General features: G+C 37.4%; 2 protein-coding genes across 2 annotated transcripts; one reads left to right on the forward strand and one right to left on the reverse strand.

Moving 5' to 3' along the window:
* The first annotated feature begins 5,702 nt into the window (after positions 1-5,702).
* Positions 5,703-6,662, forward strand: LOC123600424 (olfactory receptor 52A1-like). Its single transcript, XM_045482483.1, has one exon. The coding sequence runs from the start codon at positions 5,712-5,714 to the stop codon at positions 6,660-6,662; it is 951 nt and encodes a 316-aa protein (XP_045338439.1). The 5' UTR covers positions 5,703-5,711.
* Positions 6,663-17,092: 10,430 nt separating this feature from the next.
* Positions 17,093-18,118, reverse strand: LOC123602465 (olfactory receptor 52D1-like). The gene has a single exon (XM_045486949.1). The coding sequence runs from the start codon at positions 18,116-18,118 to the stop codon at positions 17,162-17,164; it is 957 nt and encodes a 318-aa protein (XP_045342905.1). The 3' UTR covers positions 17,093-17,161.
* Between the last annotated feature and the right edge of the window lie 5,652 nt (positions 18,119-23,770).

Genomic DNA, 23,770 nt, shown 5'->3' on the forward strand with positions numbered 1-23,770 from the left:
TATATTCAACTTCAATGTCTTTGCATTTTCTGTTGTCCTTGACTGCAACACCCTTCCCCCAGTATCCATGAGGCCCATACATACCCTATACTGGAACACACTATTGCAATTCACCTGCTCTCTAATCCTTGTGTATACCCTTATACACACGCATGTAGACACCCACACACACACATTCAGAAAGAGAGAGATCGAAAAGACTTGTTCCTACAGTTTTAACCCTCATCATTAGGGGAACCTAATATCCATTTTTAAAAGTAATCTCCAAGAAATGAATAGTGAGAGAATGAAAATGTGAGGCATTTGACAATGTTGGCATAAAATAAATATAGTAAGTAATTTCAAAGTTGGTGTTAGTCATGTAAAAGAATTATGAACACGGTAATAACTTTCATGGAGACAAGGAAGCACTTGCTCAGGTTGCTAATTATAAGCATGAGTGGCCTCAACAAAATGAGTCCAAATATTTAATAGAGACAAAGGAAACAATACAATGTTGTGATGAAAACAAGAGTAACTGGGAAATGAAAACTTTGCTTTAGCAAAAAGGGGGAGATAGTTTTATAGAGGTCCTTTAGTTTCAATTTTAAGTTTCCAACATAATTTTGCATGCTATGAGTAGTATTTATAAAGATAAGCATCTTTTCTGTTCCCTTAAGCCACAAGTCTGGCCATAGGCCAGAGGGTGAACTAAATTGTCTTCCCTCTTTTCCATCTACAAATTTTCCGTTTCCTAGATATTCCCCCCCCCATTTCTAATGATCTCAGATTCACCATGATCTGAACATGACCCATAATTTGAGATTCCCTGATTTTCATTCTTTGAAAATAACTTCTTATGGAGTAACAGTGCTTTCTGGCTATGTGCCCTCCAGCAAGAGTTACCTTTCTCCTCCAAAATGGGGCTGAGTTTCAGTCAGGTGGTGAGCTCTCTAGGCCAAGTCTGAAAATTGCCCTGGGATCACCTCAAATTCAAAGGCCAAGAAAAGAAAAGCAACAGCTAAAGACAGATGATAAAAAACACTTAGCTATTAGTACCTTTCCAAATCAAAGCCTAGAAAAAAAAAAAAAAAAAAAAAAAAAAAAAAAAAAAAAGGCTGCTTCATCCATTGATCTTACATTGTAGCCAGCTCTCTCTTTCTCTGGGTAAATTTCTTCTCCACTAATTGGGACCTGAGTATGGCTCAGTGTTTCTAATTGTAGCAAATTTTAAGAGGAACTGGAAAGGATAGAGAATTAGATGATCCTAATCCTGCGTCTTTCAGTGGCATACTTTCCTTTGACATGTCACATTTTCTCTGACCCAAGTACATTTGCCAGTAATATTAGAGATGGACTAGATTCATGTCACTTAGAGATGGAAGAGATGCAAAGGTAATCCAGTACCGTCTTCTTAATCCCATGTGAAGAAAACTATGAACTGCCATCGCAGTTAATTAGTGGCGGGGCAAAAATAAAATAAAATAAAATAAAATAAAATAAAATAAAATAAGGTTTTCAAGCTCCTTCTCTAGTGTTTACTACAAAGTAGTTCTAGCATTGCTTGGTTTATAAAAAATAAGAAGATAATCCATGTTTTTGAATGGTGTGTGTTTGTGTGTGTGCGTGTGTTTGCAGTTTGAGCAGGAAAGCTTGTCAGATATGAAGAGAAAGTCAAAAATGGGAACGTCCTATTTATTGCCTTTAATAGTTTCGCTATCTGGGCTTGTTGCCACCATAAGCATAGCTCATAACTCATCTCCCTAAATATAGTTTTCTCTTTATCTGGGGCATCAAAATCTAGTGTATTTGTCTCTTGTTTCTTATACTTTACCCTGCCTCCATTTAAGGCATCTTCCTATTCTTCTCTCCTTCTCTTTTACTCAAGGACCAGGAATGAACATTTTTCTGATCTGATTAATACAGAAAGATTGCATAAGATGCATGCCTTTATAGCCTTAGAAGCTACTAGAAATTAGTTTTCCTATTTATGGGTTTTCCATCTACCTACTGACTTTATTTATTTTTAAGGTTTTTTTTAATTTAATTTTTTTTGAGGGGTGCAGAGAGAGGGAGAGAGAGTCCCAAGCAGACTCCACATTGTCAGTGTGGAGCCCAATGCAGGACTCAAACTCACAAACCATGAGATCATGACCTGAGCTGAAATCAAGAGTCCAATGCTTAACTGACTGAGCCACCCAGGTACCCCTACCTACTAAGACTTTAAAGGAGAACATGATTATTTATCAGGTGAAGTGGTCAAATTAATTAAAATCAGTGAAATATATTGACTCCACCACAGTCTGCACATGATTGGGAAGTCATTTTTTTGTTGTTGTAACAATGATCATTTCATCTGCTTACACGAATGTCCAATCCCATAGATCAAACTGAGGGAGTGTATTCCACTCCAGAAAATTCAACATCTCATGAAGTTTTAATCAACTCTTTTTTCAGGAAGTTTCTCATGTGCAGGATTGGAGGAGGTGTCAGCGTGAGCCCGATATGGGGGTCGATCTAATAAACCGTGAGACCATGACCTGACCTGAGCCAAATCAAGAGTTAGATCCCCAACCGACTGAACCACCAGGGTTCCCTCATTTCCATATTTTTGTTTTACCTTTTGTTTTGTCTTTCTCAAGAAGGCAGTGATGTGTCTGTATTCTAAGAAGTTCTATACAGGTTCTGACAAGCACTAACTACCAAACACTGAGTGTTTATTTTCTTTCATACATTGTCCTGAGTTCTTCAAATATAAACTAACACAGTTGTCACAATAATTCAATGAGTTAAGTGCCATTATTACTCCCATTTACAGTTGAGAAAAATTAAGGAACTGGGTAAGATTCCATGTAACATATCGTAGTGCCAGCAATAGATGATATGCTATATTTCTAAATTCTTATCCCATGATTTTACGTACTATTTGTTATCTTTTTATCAGATTATCAGTCTGCTGCAGCCTCAAGAAAAAACAGTGGAGAGGCTCAGGAAAACAGAGGTAATCATACCAATAGGTCCTAGAGACAGGAGACACAGAGGTCTTGCAGGGCCAAATAGAAAATCACCAGGGTGATCAGGAGGCAGAGGAAAGGAGGGGGAGGTGGGGAGGGTGGCAAAGGCAGGGCATTTAAGTGCTTAAGCTCTGGCCTTTGTTGGTATTTCCATAGGAAAGGAAGGAAGGGAAGTGTGAACAGTTTAGAATTGGTTAGTTGGAATAAGTTTGGTGGATTTTGTGTTAGAGGTGTAGTGTCTAGTTTCCTGGTATTTGGCCCCAAGATAATTAAGGCAGAGGGACACTGTTTCCTGGCAGATAAAGGAGGTATGGACTGGTTAGTTTGCATATCGAAGGTATGATCCTGGCTGGGCCCTTTGTTACCTTAAGAATTAACTAACCCAGCCAGAGAGGGGTGGGTCTCTCCCAGCCAGAAAGGTTTTATAAGATATCAAAACATCATAATATACAAAAAATTACATATACATATATATTGATATATAGAATATAAAACCTTACATATAATGTATATTTTATCATATACAAATTTAATTTTTACATATATTTTGTTTACATTTATACATTTTATATTTTTATATTTTCTTATATATTTATATAAATTATATACACAAATTTTTATATAAATATGTATTTGTCTAGTATAAATTTATTTTATATAATATGTATTCATATTACTTGTATAACTATTATAATTATTTTATGTATTATAAATATACAAATAATGCATATATATTTGCATTTATATAATACACATTTATATTATTTATATATAGCATATGCTATACTATTTAGCATTTTATCCTTATACCGTCAAGCATTATAAATATATCTAGTGGCCTTTTACTGTTCCTTTAGGTTCTGCCTTTGTCTACTCATGTCACCTTAGTAAGATATATTCAAGTTTATCAGTAATCTCTTCTAGAGAATCCACTACTTCCTCACCTAACCTCATTATTTGGGCATCATAGGGAATTTCCTTTCACAAAATTTCTATAATATATAGCTTTTTATTGCCTTGGTCATAGTCCATTGGTATATGTAGCTACAGAAGGTCATATAATGATCTCCTACTTTCAATCAAGCAGTAAAGTATTTTAGATTTTTTTTTTTTAATTTTTTTTTTCGACATTTTATTTATTTTTGGGACAGAGAGAGACAGAGCATGAACGGGGGAGGGGCAGAGAGAGAGAGGGAGACACAGAACCAGAAACAGGCTCCAGGCTCTGAGCCATCAGCCCAGAGCCCGACGCGGGGCTCGAACTCACGGTCCGCGAGATCGTGACCTGGCTGAAGTCGGACGCTTAACCGACTGCGCCACCCAGGCGCCCCAGTATTTTAGATTTTATTGCATTAGGGACTTCTTAGTTATAGCCACATCTATATTCCTACTGACTGTGAACCAGTCTGTTTTTTCCTATGATGTTATAGCAGTAATCCTTCTAGTTTCCCTTCAAAGAAAAATGTGTAAAATCTCATTCAGAGTGGTATTCTCTATTAATGATTTGGCTATGACAAGATCATAAGGAAAACAAAATGAAACTTTTGGATGATTTTAAGCTTGTAGAATGGCTAATGAAAAAGTAAAAAAAGAGTACATAAGGTTTACTGAATAAATTTATAAGGAAAGAGAGCAAATTATAAAAATTCCCGAAGTTTGAGGTGGGTGTGAAATGGGACAGTACAATCAAAAGGAGTAATTATTTTCTTGGCCAAATAACACCAGTAAAATGAACGAAAGCACGCTAGGTTAGGTCGAGCTCCATTATGGACATTACAGTGGCTCACAGCCAACCCTGCCTTTTTGCATCTGAAACACATTAATATCGTCAGAATATTTAAGCTACACTGGTTTTCCAATTGATCTGTTTCTGTAGGTTACTATCCTATCCTAATTTATGGTGCCTGTTTATTCAATTGACTTCCTATCAATCTTTACAACTTTCTGTGTTCTCTAGGATCTGTGACTACTTATATCACCATCTACCCCATTCTGCTTATATATCCACTTTGAAAGCTAACCAAACAGAATTATCTCAGTGAGTCAAATACACTCTGCCTCTACTGATAAAAGAACAACTCCTCCATATCATTTCCATGAACCTGGATAATGGGTCTGCACATAGTCAGCTCAACCAGTATTTGCAGAAAGAACAAATCTCCTCATTCCCCACTCTGACAGTCAATTCCTAAGATCTGTGGGACAGTATTTTACTCCCTAAACCACACACAAAAAAAAAAAAAAATGGGAAGACTGGGAAAAGCTGCCACTTTCTGGAGATTCTGAGCTTTGAAAACAATGGACAGGTCTATGGGATTGAGAATCTATCCTATGCCTTCAAGTGCCACAGAGGGATTTCTCTTAATCTGAAAAGTGTCTGGAGTTTGGAGATAGATATAGACAAAGGAGCTAATATTGTCCTCTATGGCACCATCTGAGAACACTTCAGAACCTAGCAAGATCAATGCTCTTAGAATCATAAATTCCATTTCTACAATTTCTTCATGCAGACACCCACACTGGCTTTGGGAAAAGATATTCAAGAATCCTGTTCTAATAGTGACTTGTTGATTCCCCAAAATTAAAAGTAGTGGCCACATTTCCATCTATGTTTTTTTATGTTATAGAAGACATGATGAGAATTCCCTTATTTTTCATCCATAATTTTTCTCTGGATAGGTATCAGAGTCAGTGGAGAGAAAAGGATTTATCACCCTGATGGGATCTACCAACATGTCATATCTGAACCCAAAGACTGTGACCCTGATTGGGATCCCTGGACTAGAGCATGTGCAGTTTTGGATCGGATTTCCCTTCCTTGGAGTGTGCCTGGTGGCTGTGCTGGGGAACATCTTCTTGTTAATCATCATCCCTACAGAACGCAGTCTTCACCAACCCATGTACATCTTCCTAGCAGTTTTGGCAGCCACTGACCTAGGTCTCTGTGTAGCCATTGCTCCCAAGATGTTGGCCATCTTCTGGTTTGGCTTGTGCTCCATGGCTTTTGATGCTTGCCTCACTCAGCTCTTCTTTATTCATGCCTTGCAGGGCATGGAATCTGGTATCCTGTTGGCCATGGCCTTTGACCGCTATGTTGCCATCTGTGATCCTCTGAGGCACACATCCATCCTCACACCTCTCTTTCTAGTTCAAATCGTACTGGTGGTAGTAGTCCGGGCAACGGTGCTTGTTGGAATTTTACCCATTCTGCTTAAACGCCTGCAACTTTTCCAATCTGTGGTCATTGTCCATTCCTACTGTGAGCACATGGCTGTGGTCAAGTTGGCTGCAGAAGATGTCCATATTAATAAATCATATGGGCTCTTTGTGGCCTTTGCAATTCTAGGTTTTGACATGATCTTTGTCTTCATCTCCTACATTCTGATATTTCAGGCTGTTTTTCGTCTTCCCCAGAAGGAGGCACGACGCAAAGCATTCAATACTTGTACTGCCCATATTGTTGTCTTCCTGGAGTTTTATATCCTTGCCTTTTTTTCCTTCTTCAGCCACCGTTTTGGACATGTATCACCCTATGTTCATATCCTCTTGTCTACCATCTATCTGCTTGTGCCCCCTGCCCTTAACCCCATTGTCTATGGTGTGAAGACCAAGGAGATCCGCATGCGGGTTGCTCAGATTTGTATTCTGAAGCCTGACACCCAGAAGTGATCTAAGAACAGAATGACACCGGAAAAAATGTATATTTACCCATTTATGATGGAAACTCCTTGTACTATGCCTATGTTGGTGGGACTTTCACATTATAAGGATCTCCCCTAAATAATCTATATTCCCCAAACAAAAGGAATCAGAAGGTGAGATAAACTTGAGTAACAAGTATATAAGCATCTCATTAATTCCTATAATCTCCCCCATCTCTCTATTCCCTTCTTCCTTTATCTTTTCTTTTTACCTTCCTTCCTTCTATCAATCTTTCTTGTTTTTTTTCTTCCTTCCTCATTTGCACATCTATTGTATCTTTCTGCAATACCAAGAAGCAGTTTATCCTTTATGTGTAACAGTGACAAAGACAGATTCCATGATTTCAAAAGATGAGAGTATAGCTACAATATAAAATACTGAGCAAATATAATTTAATGTTATTTAGGCCATGGTAAAAGAATAAGAAAAGATCTATTTTCACATGTGAAAAGCAACTAATTTAGATTTTAAAAAGAATTGGAGAAGTTTGAAGTTTATCTATATCTCCTTTAGTTCCCTTTTCATGTCAGACCTTCTTGTCCAGCATGTCTGTGGCTTGAGAGCATATACACTACCATTATTATCACCATATGGACACCAATAATCTTAACTCAGTTGGTTTCTCTATTTACCATAGTGGTTTGTCTCCCTCCTCTTGATGGTCAAGCTAAAGACTTATACTATGTTTTATAGTAGGAATAGAAGATTAAAGTTTACCCTATGATGATCTCAGTATATAAACAGGTGAGTATGGCATAAGAGTGTCTATCAAGGGTTTCCCCAAAAGCAAATCAAAGCAATAATTTTAGTGTATGTAGTATATTTGGGACTTGCTTCACGAAAAAAGTTTGCAAGGGACTGAGCAAGAAAGATAATGAAGGGAAGTAAGCCATTCATGTGTGCATGACTGAGCAGGTTACTGCTATGGATTACCAGAGCTCTTTCCTGTTGAGGGTATTTAGAAAAGGTAAGGGTCACACCTTGAAACTGTACCAATGAGGGGCTATAAACAGCATATTTATCTAGAAATCTCCATCTCTTGTTAGATGGTAACTCCTAAAAAATCACCTTCCCAACACTTCTCACATGTACTATTTATGGACAGAGCATGCTCCCCAGGTCAGAGAAAGGTCTTGGAGTCATGGGAATCCAGTGAAATGAAGAGACTATCTACAGGCAATATATGGAGCAGGTTGAGGGTAAATGGACAGTCTTTTATAATGTAGCTAAGAAAATGTTTTTCTGAGTAAGCATGAAAAAAAAACAAGTAAACAGAAGACAGTAAGTTCCTTCATGATCTCACAGACTTAGACAAGGTATCGAACAATGCTAAATGTGTCATGTACTCCAGAGAAAGAATCCCCATGAAATAGATTTGTAGGAGAATTAATACATAGGTCTCAGGTACCAAGCAGTCAGATATTTATGGCAAAAATTCTGAAGTATGAACTATTTAGAAGAACAAATGGAAACACTAGTTTTCCAATATGTGGAGACTTTCCCTGTTACCTGAGCCAGTGGAAAACTGAGTTTGGTTATATAGGCTTTCTACTGGGAAGGAGGGGGCATCCTTTGTTTCCCAGGCAGACAAGATAAGGCTCACTGGATGATTTTTTTTTTTTTTGGTATTATCTTGTGTGTCTTCACAAGAAATATTGAGACATATTGAATTAAATTCTTATTCTAAAGTGATTTTTGTAATAAGAAAGATTCTTTTATACATTTTGTGGGACTAGAATTCCATCTAGAGCCTTTTATGTTTTTTACTTTAAAAATTTTTGTTTAATGTTTATTTATTTTTGAGAGAGAGAGAGAGAGAGAGAGAGAGACAGAGTGTGAGCAGAGGAGGGGCAGAGAGAGGGGGAGACATGGAATCTGAAGCAGGCTCCGGGCTCTCAGCTGTCAGCACAAAGCCCAACACAGGGCTCCAACTCACCAACCATGAGATCATGACCTGAGCCTAAGTCAGAGGCTTAACCAACTAAGCCACCCAGGTATCTCCCCACCCCCATCTAGAGTCTTTTAAAAGAAAGACATACAAAAGGCAGACCAAAAGAGTGAGATTTCCAAATAAGATAAACTAGCTGTCTTAAAAAAAATATATGGAATATACTAGTAAAGGAAACTTTCAATCCTCCTGCCACTATCTGATCAAAATCCAAAACAGGTGTGAGAGCTATTAATCTATTTATCCATTTATTAATTCATTCATTTTGTTTAAACTCAGTATCTATATTGTGTACATAGTATGAAAGGCTCTGAAAGAGCCTAAATAATGTTCATGCAGTCCCTGCCCTCAAGAAATTCTCTCCAGGAAAACAGTACTGTAAAAATATTAAAAACAAGGATATTTTGATCAGACAGATGTAAGCCTGACTTTTGACTCTACTATCTAATAGCTGTGTGTTATAAAAAGAAAATTTAAAAATATTTTAATTGTCTAAACCTAGTTTCCCTCATCTTTATAATTGGGATAATAATAATTCCCTTAAAGGACGATTGTATGGACATAACAATTTAAAATGTGTTTTAAGCATAGCACATAATGATAAGGTGCTTAAAAGATAGTTATTATCATTATTAAAATTGTTAACAATAATAATGAAGACAGGCATTAAAAATTTAACATAAAATGCAATGAAGTCATTGTTATGACAGCGACCTGAGATAAGGAAAAATAGACGGACTAAGGAAACACTGGTGGTGTATTTTTTTGTTGCTTCCACTATAAAATTTTAATATATTGAAGAAAATCTTACTATAATAAAATTTATATTTCCTTTCTAGTCCTCTTGATATGCAGCTTCTTGCTCTGAATGGAAATAAGAATACCTATTTTAAAAAGTAGTGCAAATTTGAAACTTCCTAAAGGAAATATTTGATACATGGACAGTTTATGACTTCTAATGGAAGTTGATTTTAGGGAAAACCTGAAGTTAAATTCTATAAAAACTCCAATAAATGTCTATGCCTTTACAATCATAGGATATTATGTGTTAATAGATGTTCACGTACCAATGCCCAAGTGAGATCAGTTAGAGAGAAAATTCCTATGTGTAATCTGACTCAAGCTCCTACTTCATAACCACAGCAGAATTAAATTCTACATTGCATTTATTTCTTTTCCAGAATTGTGGAGATATAATTGATATATAACACTGTTCAGGTTTAAGATGTACAATGTGTTGATTCAAAACACATATAGTGCAAAATGATACCACCACAGTGTTAGCTAACACCAGCATCATGTCACATAATAACCATTTCTTTTCTGTTGTAAGAACATTTAAGATGTTATCTCTCAACAACTTTCAAGTATATAATACAGTATTGCTAGCTATAATCCCTATAATATGCATTAGACCCACAGAACTTACAACTGGAAATTTGTACTCTTTGACCAACATCTCCCCTTCCTTCATCCCCAGCCCCTGGTAACCACCATTCTACTCTGTTTCTAGGAGTTTGGCCTTTATAGATTCCACATGTAAGTGATATCATGCAGTATTTGTATTTTTCTGATTTATTTCACTTAACATAATGCCCTCAATGTCCAGCCATGTTGTGACAAACAATAGGATGTCCTTCTTTCTCATAGCTGAATGATCTTCCATTGTGTGTGTGTGTGTGTGTGTGTGTGTGTGTGTCCATTCATCCACTGATTGACACTTAGATTGTCTCCGTATCATGGCTATTGTTAATATTGCTGTAATAAATATGGGAGTAGAAATACCTCTTTGATATTCTATTTTCATTTCCCTTGGGTATATACCCTGAAGTATGATTACTGAATTATATGGTAGTTCTATTTTTAGTTTTTGAGGAACCTCCATACTGTCTTCCATAGTGACTATACCAATTTACATTCCCACCAACAGTCCCTGTTTTCATTTTTTTTTTTTTTTAAGTTTATTTATTTTTGAGACAGAGAGAGACAGAGCATGAACGGGGGAGGGGCAGAGAGAGAGGGAGACACAGAATCTGAAACGGGCTCCAGGCTCTGAGCTGTCAGCACAGAGCCTGACGCGGGGCTCGAACTCACGGACCGCGAGATCGTGACCTGGCTGAAGTCGGACGCTTAACCGACTGCGCCACCCAGGCGCCCCAGTCCCTGTTTTCATTTTAAAAATAACAAAAATGGTGTCATATTTTGGAAAAAAAAATGTTTCTTCTCTCTTGTTGATTTCAAACTGCTTGAGTCAAAATTTATGTGCCCCAGATGTTTAAAGATTAATACAGTATTGTTCTTGGTTGATGACATTAGTCAGATCAAGGAGCTTTAAATGCTAGTTGTATTTGGTACAAGGGAAAACACAGCTAAATGATAATGGCATGTAGGAAGGTAAGCTAGTATAACCCAAAGATCAAAGGCTTTGAAGTACTACATATCTGAGATACATTCAGAGTTTATTAGAGGTGACCTTGGACATGGTTGTTTTAAGTTTATGCTTTAATGTCCCAATTTGATGAAAAAAAAATAATATAAATTTTGCAATTGTGATAAGATAGTTAAATGGCAAAATTTAATCTTGCACTTAATCTGTACTAAAAAAGTATAGGGGCACCCAGGTGGCTCAGTTGGTTGTGTCTCACTCTTGATTTTGGCTCAGGTCATGATCCCAGGGTCATGGGATCAAGCCCCACATCAGGCTCCACACTGAGTGGAGAAAGATTCTCTCTTTTCCTTTGCCCCTCTCCCTGGCTCACACTCTCCCTGTCTCTCTCTAAAATACATTTTTTAAAAAAGTGAAAATATTATTTCTTACCTATGGGGTGGAAAACCTTGAAAGTCATCTACAAACTAAACATTTGTTGTGAGTAATTGAATTGAAAGTGACTAATGTTATTAAGGAACTTTGAATTTTTACCTTTATTAAAGTAGAATTTGAAGTCTCTGGTAATTGTCACTTCAATTGCAAGAATACGCTAGACAAAATATATTTCTTTTGTGGCCACCAGATCTCATATATTTCAGGAGTGGATGATAAAAAGAAGGTAAATTTGAGCTCACTATTGCTAAGAACTTGAGGGAAACACAATGCCATAGTGTGAATTATGTAAATTATGCCACATAGTGCCATTAGGTGTGTGCATAGAGGAAGCTCTCTATCAGAGGAGATTTTCAAATAGCAATTGAGCAATCCTTTCTATGGATCGACATTCTTCATGCGGCAGATGGAATTAGAAGAAAATCACAGCAGCTATAAGTACCACTGGTTGGGTTGAGTCAGAGCTGTAAGGAATGATAATTATTTTCAGTGGGTAGGCATATGAACTAACAGCTGGTTGCTGGTGTATTTAATCAGTGAGAATATTTGAGTATTTCTTTTTTCCATATGACTTTACATTCCATAACTGTACCCAATCCAACTTTTTTTTTTTTTTTTTTAGAATAGAAACTAGAGTTGTTTGAGAGTCTTTTCTCAATAGAGCAGGAATCAGAAGGGAAGCTAATTTTTTGAGTCATGGGAAGAAAATTGCTATTATATAGAATTAGGCATGTTGTCTTGGAAAGGAATAGCTGTGTGCTGGTGTGCCCTGGCTGTCATGAATCCCTATAAATCTCTGTATCCAAAACACCTTGGCTGCCTTGGAATCTCTAGAGAATAAAACTAATTCACAAAATCGAGAGTAGACTGATTATATGTATGAGATCTAACATGGGAAGCACTGGAAAATCATCATTGGTGAGAAATGATAGAAATGTTTAGGAACATAATATGGAACCATTGAGAAGAGGTAGAAACTGAAAAATCATTTATGATGGAAGTGAAAGAAAAGTTGAGTGCGGCAAATTCTATCTTCCAAGAATGGCTAATAACCGTATCTTCCACATCACACACTTTTCTGTTATGTGCTCTTGCCACTCCTCAGTCAAGAATGGACTCTTCCCTATACCCTGATATGTTTAAGGCCCTTCATCTGCCATGAATACAACAGAAAACAATCTGTGCCAGGTCTTGGTAGAGACCTTAACTAATACCACAACCTTTTCTGTTTTCATGCCACCATGTAAGAACCCACCTAATTCTAATCCGATGGAACAGGAGTCAGTGTGGAGGTAGACTGCAATGCCTAACATATGAATGAAGAAGGCTTGAGTACCCCGTCTTAGATTCCTGTTCTAAACATTATCTGCAACTGCTTGAGAGACTCCCAAGTGAGAACTACACAGATGAGTCCAGACAATCAACAGTACCTTGAGAGAAAAAAAATCATAAAATACCATTTAAAGCCACTAAGTTTTGCAGTGTTATATTGCACATCACCAGTTAAAATATAAAGGGATGCCTGGGTGGCTCAGTCAGTTGAGTGTCTGACTTCGGCTCAGGTCATGATCTTGTGGTTCATGAGTTCGAGTCCCACATCAGGCTTGCTGCTGTCAGCGTGGAGCCCACTTCAGATTCTCTGTTCCCCTCTCTCTGCCCCTTCCTCCCCTCAAAAATAAATAAACAATAACACACACACACACACACATATATATATATATATATATATATATATATATACATACATATGAAAAATGATGTTAACAACTAGATTCTGCAATAACAGAAACCCCTAGAATACGAAGCACTGGCTTTGAGTGGATGGACAGAATCTTGAAGGGTACCAATAAGACTGTTAATGAAGGCATTAAATAGAATGACAAAATTGTCATTGTGTACCAGAGAATAAAGGTATCTGTGGATGGTGGAACTTTTTTTAAGGTAGAAAATAAAAAAGGAAGGAAACTTCCAGACAATGTTGGCAATGCCACTTGTAACAAAATATGTATACAGAAAAATGAATTAAAGAAGTAAGTGTTTAACTTGCAAACACTACTCATAACAGCCACAGAAGCCTCAGGTATTTCTGAGTTCGAACACAAAATTGTTTCTCATTCACTTTTTCTCTAGACATTATATACTCTTAAAGCATGAGCTAGCTTCTGGATAAAAGTATGCATTTTCAAGATCCTTTACTAGTCAGAAGAACTGCCTGGTTAGATTGAAAAGCACAGGCATCTCAAAATGAAAAGAACCACTGGAGTCCCCAAACTATAGGCTTAGGAAGATAAAATGAAAATGTGGTCCACTTCTTTTAGAAAATGAGTGATGATACAGAGTACAGGGTCTAGGTCTCAGAAGGTAAAGCCAAGAACCACAAAGAAACAGAATTATCCTCATGGAGCAGGGTAAGAACTTAATCAAGAAGCTGAGAATGTGGGCCTTAGATTTTAGCATGCTAGGGACCAGCGACTCCCATGCTCCATCTTTCTTCCTCTTTTGGAATGGGAATATTTTTACAGTTTTCTTATTGCTGTACTAACATTCTATGTTGGCAGTGTAAGAGGCAGAAGACTTATCTCTTCAGTTAATAGATATTCATAGAAAAAGGAAATTGTACTCAAAGAACTATATCTAAGGAACCAAACCTTTGAAGCCTCACCTACATCTGGATATGATTTAGATGATGAAATTCTGGACAGATATCATAATAGGATGAGGCCTGGAATTTTAGAGGAGATGTTAAGTATATGCTGCCAATGAAAGGGATGTGAACTGTTGTAGACAGAGAAGAAACTATGCCAGACCGGACCTGTCAAAGATGGCTATAACAGTATTTTCTAAACTCAATGTTTTTCTGCAGTCTAATCATCCATAGTGAGTCTACTTTCCAACCCCTTGATTTGGTCAAATCCTTTGACTGCTTTGAGCAATAAGATACTACAAAAGTGATGCTGTCTAAGTCTTGGGTATAGACCATATCTGGTCCAGCAGCTTCTGGTCTTTACCTCATGAAGCCCTGAAACACCAGGTAAGAAACCCAGGCTAATTTTATGGAGAGAGAGCCTAGGGGGAGGAGCACTATGGCACCAGGCTTGTCCATGAAGAAGCCACATTGGATGTCCATTCTCACCGACACTTCACAAGATTCTAGCCCCACGCAACCCTTTTTGCCATGCAACCATGAGAGAAAATGAAATGAGAGTATTGAGCCCAAACAATCCCAAACTCTTAATTTGGGAGATGTTTATAGCCTAGCTAAATTAATTATAACAATTGAGAAGGGGAATTATATTTGAGGAAACACCAATGGTACACTGAAGGTGAAAGAGCATGTCCTAAATAATATTCAGAAATGGAGTCGAAGAGGTTTCACTATAATATTATATATTTAATTTTAGTGTAGAAAAAGATCATGTAAAGAGGCAATTGTCATATGAAGTAATCATGTGTTACAATTAAGGAAGGATTGAGTGACACTGGAGACCACTGAAAATGAACCCAATAGAGAGTAGAGAAAAAGAAGAGAGGGTAGGTCAAGGAAGGCTTACATAGAAAGTATTGCATAAAATGAGTCCCAGATAATGATAAACAGCATGTGGTAGGGGCATTCGGAGAGGAGTCGTTAATTTATCTGAGCAAAGTTAGGTCTCTGAAAACTTGTTCAGGCAAACTGCAAGGAGTTTAATCGTGGTTTTGCATATTTATGGACGTAATTAATATGTACGTCAGATACACGTGTACATATATGTGCTTGTGAATGCTTGCGTTTCTCAGGTATGGTGTACGAACGTGTATAAACATGAATATGATAGCATGTTTCAGAGAGAGACTGAGAGAAAGATGTTTATAGACAAATAAGATGATTGTAAGCATGTATATGAAACAAAAAGCATGTATATTTGTATACATTTGTGCAACATAAATGTCATCTGTGTAATTTTGTTCCAGTTAGACCTAGGGATATCTAAATTGTGAACATTAGAGATAGGAAGATGGGTATGATTTACATGTATAGGTTATCCTGTGTTTTATGAGTTGACGTTCAATACTGTTTCTGAAAAACTAAGACAAGGAGGATTACAATCTGCTTATGTGCAGTGCAAAATTCAGTTTCTGGGCATGGCCCTTAAAGAAATGTCAGTGTAAGGGTAATGGGAAGGCATGCAGACCAGCATCTGAAGTATAGGCCAGATCAAGGAAACCTAGTGTCTGGCAATACAGAAAATGACTGATTGATGTCATCTGAAGGCAGGCATTAAGGCAAACAAATTGAAGTGTGAGATGGGAAGAATTTTGAGTAAGAAAGACCAAGTGAAAATGCCTCCAAAATAGCATTAGGAATGAGCTAAAGTAGCAAGGAATGTGTTGTTTCTTTTCAAATAAAGCAGTCAGCTTTAGCTGGATTGATGCCTAATTATGATTTAGTGAAAAGAAAGCACCTGGCAAGGCAGATGGGCATCAAGTCAAGCAATAACTTGAGTGCTGGGGAGTTTAGACTTTGTCTTGAGGAATAGGCTGCTGGAGATTTAAGTGAACAAAATGAGATATTTGCTTGGGAAAGACGTGTTGCAGTGCTAATAACAACTTTGGATAGGAGAGAGATTTGGTATAGGAAAGTTAGGAGAATCTGCAGTACACTGATGAAAGTATGAGGTAGAGAAGTAGAGAGTGGAAATGTGCAGGCATGTCTTGGTCACTGGTTGGATGAAGGAAACGAAATAAAGACAACTAAGTAATTTCAAGGTTTTCTATTTAATTTAACTGAAGTCAAAAGAAAAAAATGGGGAATGCAGAGGGACACTCAAGCTAGGAAGGAGACTAAGAGTTTAGTTTGGTAAGATTTAAGTTGAGGGTATATATGAAGAGTTGTTCACAAGGCTATTATAATGTTTTGTTTTTTTTTTTTTTTTTTTTTTTTTTTTTTTTTTTTTTTCTGGAACACAGACAGTTTAAGATACAGATTCAGGTGTCTTGAATATGTGAAAGTATATGAGGTCAGGTAGGTGGAAGGGAGAAAACGAAGCTAGTGAAAAAATAACTTTGTTAAAGGCCTTCTCCGCGCCCCCCCCCCCAGCTTTGTAAAATACTTACCTACCAAGTCCAACCCACTGTATATTGGTTCCATATTTAGACACCAATAGTAACTCTCTACAGATGACTCTTCTGCAATAAAACCATTCAGACCAAAAAGGAGCTCATTACTCAGACATGATCATAGATATTTATACATGTTTATTCCCATTAGGATTGTTTTTTATGATATATAATTTTATGTTGGTATAATATCTGAAAACATAGGTGTGGAAGAAAAATCATGGAATCAACAAAAAATTTGGATACTTATTTTTGCCCATAGATCATGAGAATGTATGACTAAATTCATTTTTTACATCATTTGAAAAAAATGAGCTTACAATTTATGTTCTCTGATGGCATTAAATAATAGAATTAACAACAAAATATCTCCTACTTTATAACTTACATAAACATTTGGGGAAGGTTCTGGTCATGAGAGTTTCATAAAAACTACATTCTGACAGAGAGAACATGCCCCCCATTATGTGCCCACACTCACCGAATCCTTCTCTTGCCTTTGCTATTTCTTTGCCCAGGAAGCCTCAAATCAGGCAACCATTATCTCTACCTTCAACCTAACAAGATTTCCAGCTCCACATCACAGGTATCCTGTCCACCTCAGATATCATCCTTAGTTTCTATGACTCGGAGGATCCGTAGTACCCGCTCCCGCATTTGCTTAGTCCGGGCTCCATAAATCAAGGGGTTGGCCATGGGAGGCACTAGGAAGTAGAGGTTGTCAATGATAATCTGGATATAGGGAGCCATATGGTAGCCTAAAATCTGGGCCAGGACAGAGAAGACAACAGGAGAATAAAAGAGAGCTATGACACAAAGATGGGAGCCACATGTACTGAGAGCTTTGGCCCCTGCCTCCCAAGAGGGGATCCGAAAGACAGCATGAAGGATCAGCCCATAGGACAGAATGATAAAAAGCAAATCAAATCCCACAGATGTTACAATAACCATGAGGCCATAGACAATGTGGTTGGAGATGTCCCCACAGGCTATCTGTATCACAGCCATGTAGGCACAGTAGGAGTAAGAGATGATGTGGGTTTGGAAGCTTTCCAGTCTTTTTGCCAGGATGGGTGCTGGAGTCAGCACTGCCACTGCCCTTGTCAGGACAGCCAGAGCCACCTTCACAAGTATGTTGTTAGCAAGGATGGTTGTATATCTCAGAGGGTACCAGACAGCCACAAATCTGTCAAAAGCCATGGCTAGGAGGATCCCAGACTCCATGACATAAAATGAAGGGATGAAAAACATCTGTGCGAGGCAGGCATTAAAGCTGATGTCTTTGGCATTCATCCAGAAGATCCCTAGCATGCGGGGCACAGTGACACTGACCAGGGACAGGTCAACAACAGACAGCATGGCCAGGAGCAGAAACACGGGCTCATGAAGACTCTTCTCCACCCAGATGATGCATAAGATGGCGGCATTCCCAATCATTGTAATGACAAATACCAAGAAAAAAGGCACAGAGAACCAGCCATGGGAAGATTCCAAGCCAGGAATTCCAGCCAGGACAAATGTCAAGGGTTGAGGAATGGAGTTGTTGCAAGAGGACATCCCTAATCTGAACTCCTAACAGTCTGATTCCTAGGGAGAAAGAAACAAGGGACATTTTGAAATCACAGCATCATTTGCACCTAAAATGCTGGGTATTCCAGTAGCTTATGGTGATAATCATAATTATACTGCATAAACTAATGATCAAAAGCTTCAGTTACTTAAGGTGTGGAGGGAGATAATCCTAGGCTACTCTCACTGAAGAAGGGAGAAGCAGTCTCAGGTATAAATTTTAAATTTTGAAGAGCCCCCAATAAGAGTGGCATATCTGCTAACATACCACTGTAATGTTTATACATCATAAATTGAGATCTAAGTATTTCATGTGTCAACTGCATTTGCCGAAAAGCACACGATAGCCACAGGATAGTCAGACCTCCTCGAAGGTAACTTGAGATAGTTAAAATAGCAAAGCCTTTGAGAAAACACATGTCTGGGATACAATCTCAGTCCTGCCACTTAAGTGACTTGATCAAGCTGTTTAAGACAAAGCCTCATTTCCTCATCTCAAAATTGGGATGAGGCTTACCTTTCAAAGCTTGAAGTGAGGATTAAATCCATGATTAAATTTCAATATTGTATAAAACATGCAATGATCCTGGCATAATTTTCTGAATGTATTGATATTCTATACATGCAAATTTTCTTCTTTTTCTATAAGTACAAATTTTAAGTGAGATTTGGAGAAAGTAATGTTCTTTTGGTTGTTTCTTGGAAAGAACTGTAACGAGGATAATGAATACTCTTTAATTGACACCATAAAAAGGAATATTTGATGGCCCTAAATAACTTTATCCTCAAATACTAAACAGCAAAAAAAAAAAAAAAAAAAAAAAAAAAAATACTGTCACCAGAAATAGATATCTGGCCAAATAAAGGATGTTAAAAAATTTTAAAAGGTGCATTTTAGTCCAATAGGGGAAATGATCCTATCACAAATTCAAATAGAAAAGACAGTGCTGTGACACCAGAAGCTCACTATCAATTGGAGTTTTCAGGTAGAAATTGAATTATGAACCATGAGGAATAATGTAGATAAAATTTCTCCATGTGATGGGGACATTAGGACATTATAGAGTTTTAACAACATGGTAAAGTTCTGACTGAGCAATCACGAACAGTTGCCAGGAACAACTATATCAACATTAATCATAAGTAAAGACACCACCAATTTAGACAAAAAAATTAGAAATATACTTATTTTCTAAAGAGTGTCACTGGGTATCCTAAAGATTGTAGATTCCAACCATGGCCTTACAAGGGCTGGTGATGGTAGTATGTGGATTAAAAGAGAATCTCTTTTTCCCTCCATGACCTTGCATCCCAGGATTTTCTACTCTTTTCCCTCCTTTTCCTCTCTTTTCCTAGAGTAAGTAGTACCTGTAGATGGTTGTGAGTCTAGTCACAGTGGGACTGGGAGCAGCAAAGAATTCATTTACTGAAGGTATGGGGAAGATCTGCTGATGACCAGAATAAAAGGCAGATTTATGCTGTTTGTTCCGGTCCTTGGGGATCCCTACTGGCCTCTCTGTTGGCAAAGTGCCTTATTTAGCCTGGATATCCTGGAAAACAAATCCTAGAGCCAATCACTAAGGATACCACGTACGAATAAGAGCAGATATTAAGGAGCACTGTAAATCTAACTGTTGATAAGGTTTAGAAACCCTAGAGAGAAAGAGTAAGGGCTGGAGAATCATTTCGGATGGAAATTAAAGCACACCTGGAGTAACAGAAGGCAGATGTGTGTGAAGCTATAAGCATTTTAAAATTGCTACAGCTTGCTTCCAAACCAATAGTTGAAATCATTTTCATTTCCAGTGACTTTGGGGCCTCTATAAGCAAAACTTAAACTAAAATTAGGAGTCTTGATTTCCTAGATGCAATTAAAATCCACAAAAAGTTGGGGAAAAAAGGAGGATTAAGAGCACACTTCCCTTGATGAGCCCTGAGAAGTGTACAGAATTTTTTTTAAGTTTATTTATTAATTTTTGAGAGAGACAGAGAGAGAGAGAGCCCAAGCAGGGGAGGGGTAGGGACAGAGGAGGGCAGAGGATCCAAAGTGGGTTCTTTGCTTATAGCAGAGAGCCTGATTTGGGGCTCAAACCCACTAATTATGAGATCATGACCTGAGTTGAAGTCAGACGCTTAACAGACTGAGCCACCCAGGCGCTCCCAGAATTTCTGAATCATTATACTGTACACCAGAAACTAATATAACTATATGTTAGTTACACTTCAAAAAATGTATCCACTGAAATACATCTTAAGTGACTAAATAAGGCCCTTGTTAGGTAAGTAAGATATGTAAAAAGAAACATAAAGGAGTGAGATTAAAGTAGGAACAAGAGAGGAGCTCTATAAAAAAATTTTCTAAAAAGCACAATACTGGGTTTAGGAGAGACTGAGTTTCAGAAAGACCTTTGGCAGAAGTCAGAAGCTCAATCTGAGAGTAAATGGTAAAGAGAGGGAAAATCTGTTAACTGTTTTGCTGGTGGTCAAATATAAAGATCCTAATGATAGTGACTGGATCTTGTTTGTTCACTGTTATTTCCCCAGTGCCTGGTGAATTGCAGGTCTTCCAATGTTTACATATGAATAAATGCACACACTCTTCCCCTGTCCCCACAGGTCTCCACTCTAGACTCTAGGCCTATAATAACACCTGAAGGGTAACCAACAGTCCTGCAACCTGTGAGCTTGTCAAAGTCTTCATTAAGCCATTTTCTCCTAGCCTAAAGTATACTCAGGGTACTCAAATAAATTTAATTCTTTCTATCATGATTGCTACCAACTTGGATCAAATTTATCATATTGTCCTCAAAAACTTTTATAATGTTCTAAGAGGCCTTTTGCATTCCTTCCATTCTTTGTCGCAAAACATTTTCCTCACTGTAGTTACAATGGTCTTTTTATTTTCCCTGTATGTTTCCTTATTTTTGAGAGGGGGAGAGAAAGAGAGAGAGTGTGCATGTGCAAGAGAGAGAAGGGGACAGAGGATCTGAAATGGGTTCTGTGCTGACAGCAGAAATCCCCATGTGGGGTGGAACTCACAAACCATGAGATCATTACCTGAGTCGAAGTTGGATGCTTAATGGACTAAGCTATCCACATGCCCCACAATGATCTTTTAAAAACACAAACATGATGTCACTCCTGTGCATAAAATGTTCACAGTCTTCCTCTCATTTTTAGGATAAAACTGAGAATCCTCAGCCCCAGGCATCCACTCTTCACTTCACTCTCTGTCCTTCAGCCCACAAAATGGACTCTCTCCAAGTTTTCAAACATATGGTGCCACTTCCTATCTAAAGATCCACCCACACATGTTCACATATCCTGTTCTCTTTCCCTGTAACATCACCAGTCCCATTTCATGATCTTTCTTTTCTCAGCTGCTTAACTCCCACTTGGCATTCAAATATGTTTTTTTTTTAATTTTCTTTTTAATGTTTATTTTTGAGAGAGAGAGAGAGAGCGAAAGAGAGCAAGTGAGAGAGAGTGCGAGCAGGGGTGGGGCAGAGAGAGGGAGACACAGAATCCAAAGCAGGCTCCAGGCTCTGAGCTGTCAGCACAGAGTCTGATGCGGGGCTCGAACCCACGGACTGGGAGATCATGACCTGAGCCAAAGTCGGAAACCCGACCAACTGAGCCACCTAGGCGCCCCTCAAATATCATTTTTAAGGAAGCTTTCCTTGACTCCCTTAGACTAGAGCAAAACCCCATGTTATGTGCACTTACAGAAATCTTTGTTTCTACTTGACAGCCCTTAATATCCAGTGTAGTTATGCATTTGAGCATCATTTAATTATTTCACATTACATTTCCCCAGAATGTAAAGTCCCTGAGACATGGACTTGTGTTTTGCTCACCTCTTCTCAGAACCTAGCACAATCTGGCCCATTTTAGCCACTCCATCATTTTTTGATGCATGAATATATGAATAAGTTGTATATCTTCCTTCCTTCAACTAGAATTCAATTCAGAATCTTTGAAGATTTAGATTTAGTTTTGTGTTTGTTATTGTTGGACATTTCTTATTTGCCATCCATTGGTATATAATCTGTGAGTGTAACTCCTTAGTTTTTATTTCCAAACCTAACATGTAAGCAATGCTGATACTTGTCAGGGGATATATTATAATTAAATTCCATGGTTCATGGTACTCCAAATAACAAAAATATAGCAAGAAGGTCCAGACTTAATAATTTGTCTTCAGGAAACATCCAACATAATGGCAATAGTCTCAGAGTTTACGTTTCCTTAAGACGTCTTTTCTCTTTAGACTGGGAGAGATCTGTCTCTACTGTCATTGTCATTACTCTCCATTATCTTACAAAAAAAGATCATTGAAAGATATCCTTATGGCTTTAATGCAGGTCCCTTAATTACAACTATCACATGATCGGGAGTTCTAAAATACAGGAAATGTGAATTCAAACATCTTATTGCTTTATTCATTCCTTCAGAATCATTCACTGAACACATAGGTTCACAGGACACTTGGAGGCATTATAGATAAAAAGTAAATGGGATTTCAAAAAATACAAAAACACTAATTCAAAAGGATATACACACCCCTATGTTTATAGAAGCATTATTTACAATAGCCAAATGATGGAAGGAGCCCAAATATCTACCAACTGATGAATGGATAAAGAAGATGAGGTATATATACACAATGGAAAATTACTCACCCATAAAAAGGAATGAATCTTGCCATTTGCAATGACATGGATGGAGCTAGAGAATATGATGCCAAGTGAAATAAGCCAGTCATAAAAAGGCAAATACCATATGATTTCACTCATAGGTGGAATTTAAGAAACAACAAACAAGGGGAAAAAAAGGAGAGGAAAACCAAGAAACAAGACTCTTAACTATAGAGAACAAACTGATGGTTACCAGAGGGGAGATGGGTGGAAGGATGGGTTAAACAGGTGATAGGATTAAAGAGGACACATGTCATGATGATCACTGGGTAATCTATAGAATTACTCAATCACTATATTGTACACCTGAAACAGATATAACATTGTGTGTTAACTGTGCTGGAATTTAAAATAAAATTAAAAAAAAATAAAAAAAATAAAAGTAAATGGATTTTAAAGTGGGATTAATTACTGTCATTTTTGTTTAAATCCAGACTATACCACTTAGTCAATATGTGACTATGAGCAAATTATTTAATCTCTCTGAGTCTAAATTACTCATATGTAAAATCAAGACTAATAATCTAGTGATTATGATGATAATTATATAATTTAAATTGCATGTATACGTATCAATGTATACATTTACCCACACACATATATACATATAAATGCACACCTATGTCTTGCAAATCTGACATATAATAAATACACAAAATTATACTTGTTATGATAATCCACGATGTTAACTATGTTAAGTGTCTTACATGCTTTCATTCATTTAATCCTTTAAATTCTACGGGGCAAGAAATCTTACAATCCTCATTTTATTAATTTTGACAACAAGGTCCAGAAAGTTTGGACAACTTGCCTGTGAGCACACAGATAGAAAGTGACAGAGATGAATAATGAACTCAGCACTCTGCTTCTAGAGCCAGCACACTTAACCCCAAACCATACCAAGAGTTTAATTGGCAAAAGGCATATTAAGAATTTAACTAAA

This window comes from Leopardus geoffroyi, chromosome D1, assembly GCF_018350155.1.
Source record: "Leopardus geoffroyi isolate Oge1 chromosome D1, O.geoffroyi_Oge1_pat1.0, whole genome shotgun sequence".
NCBI lineage: Eukaryota > Metazoa > Chordata > Mammalia > Carnivora > Felidae > Leopardus > Leopardus geoffroyi.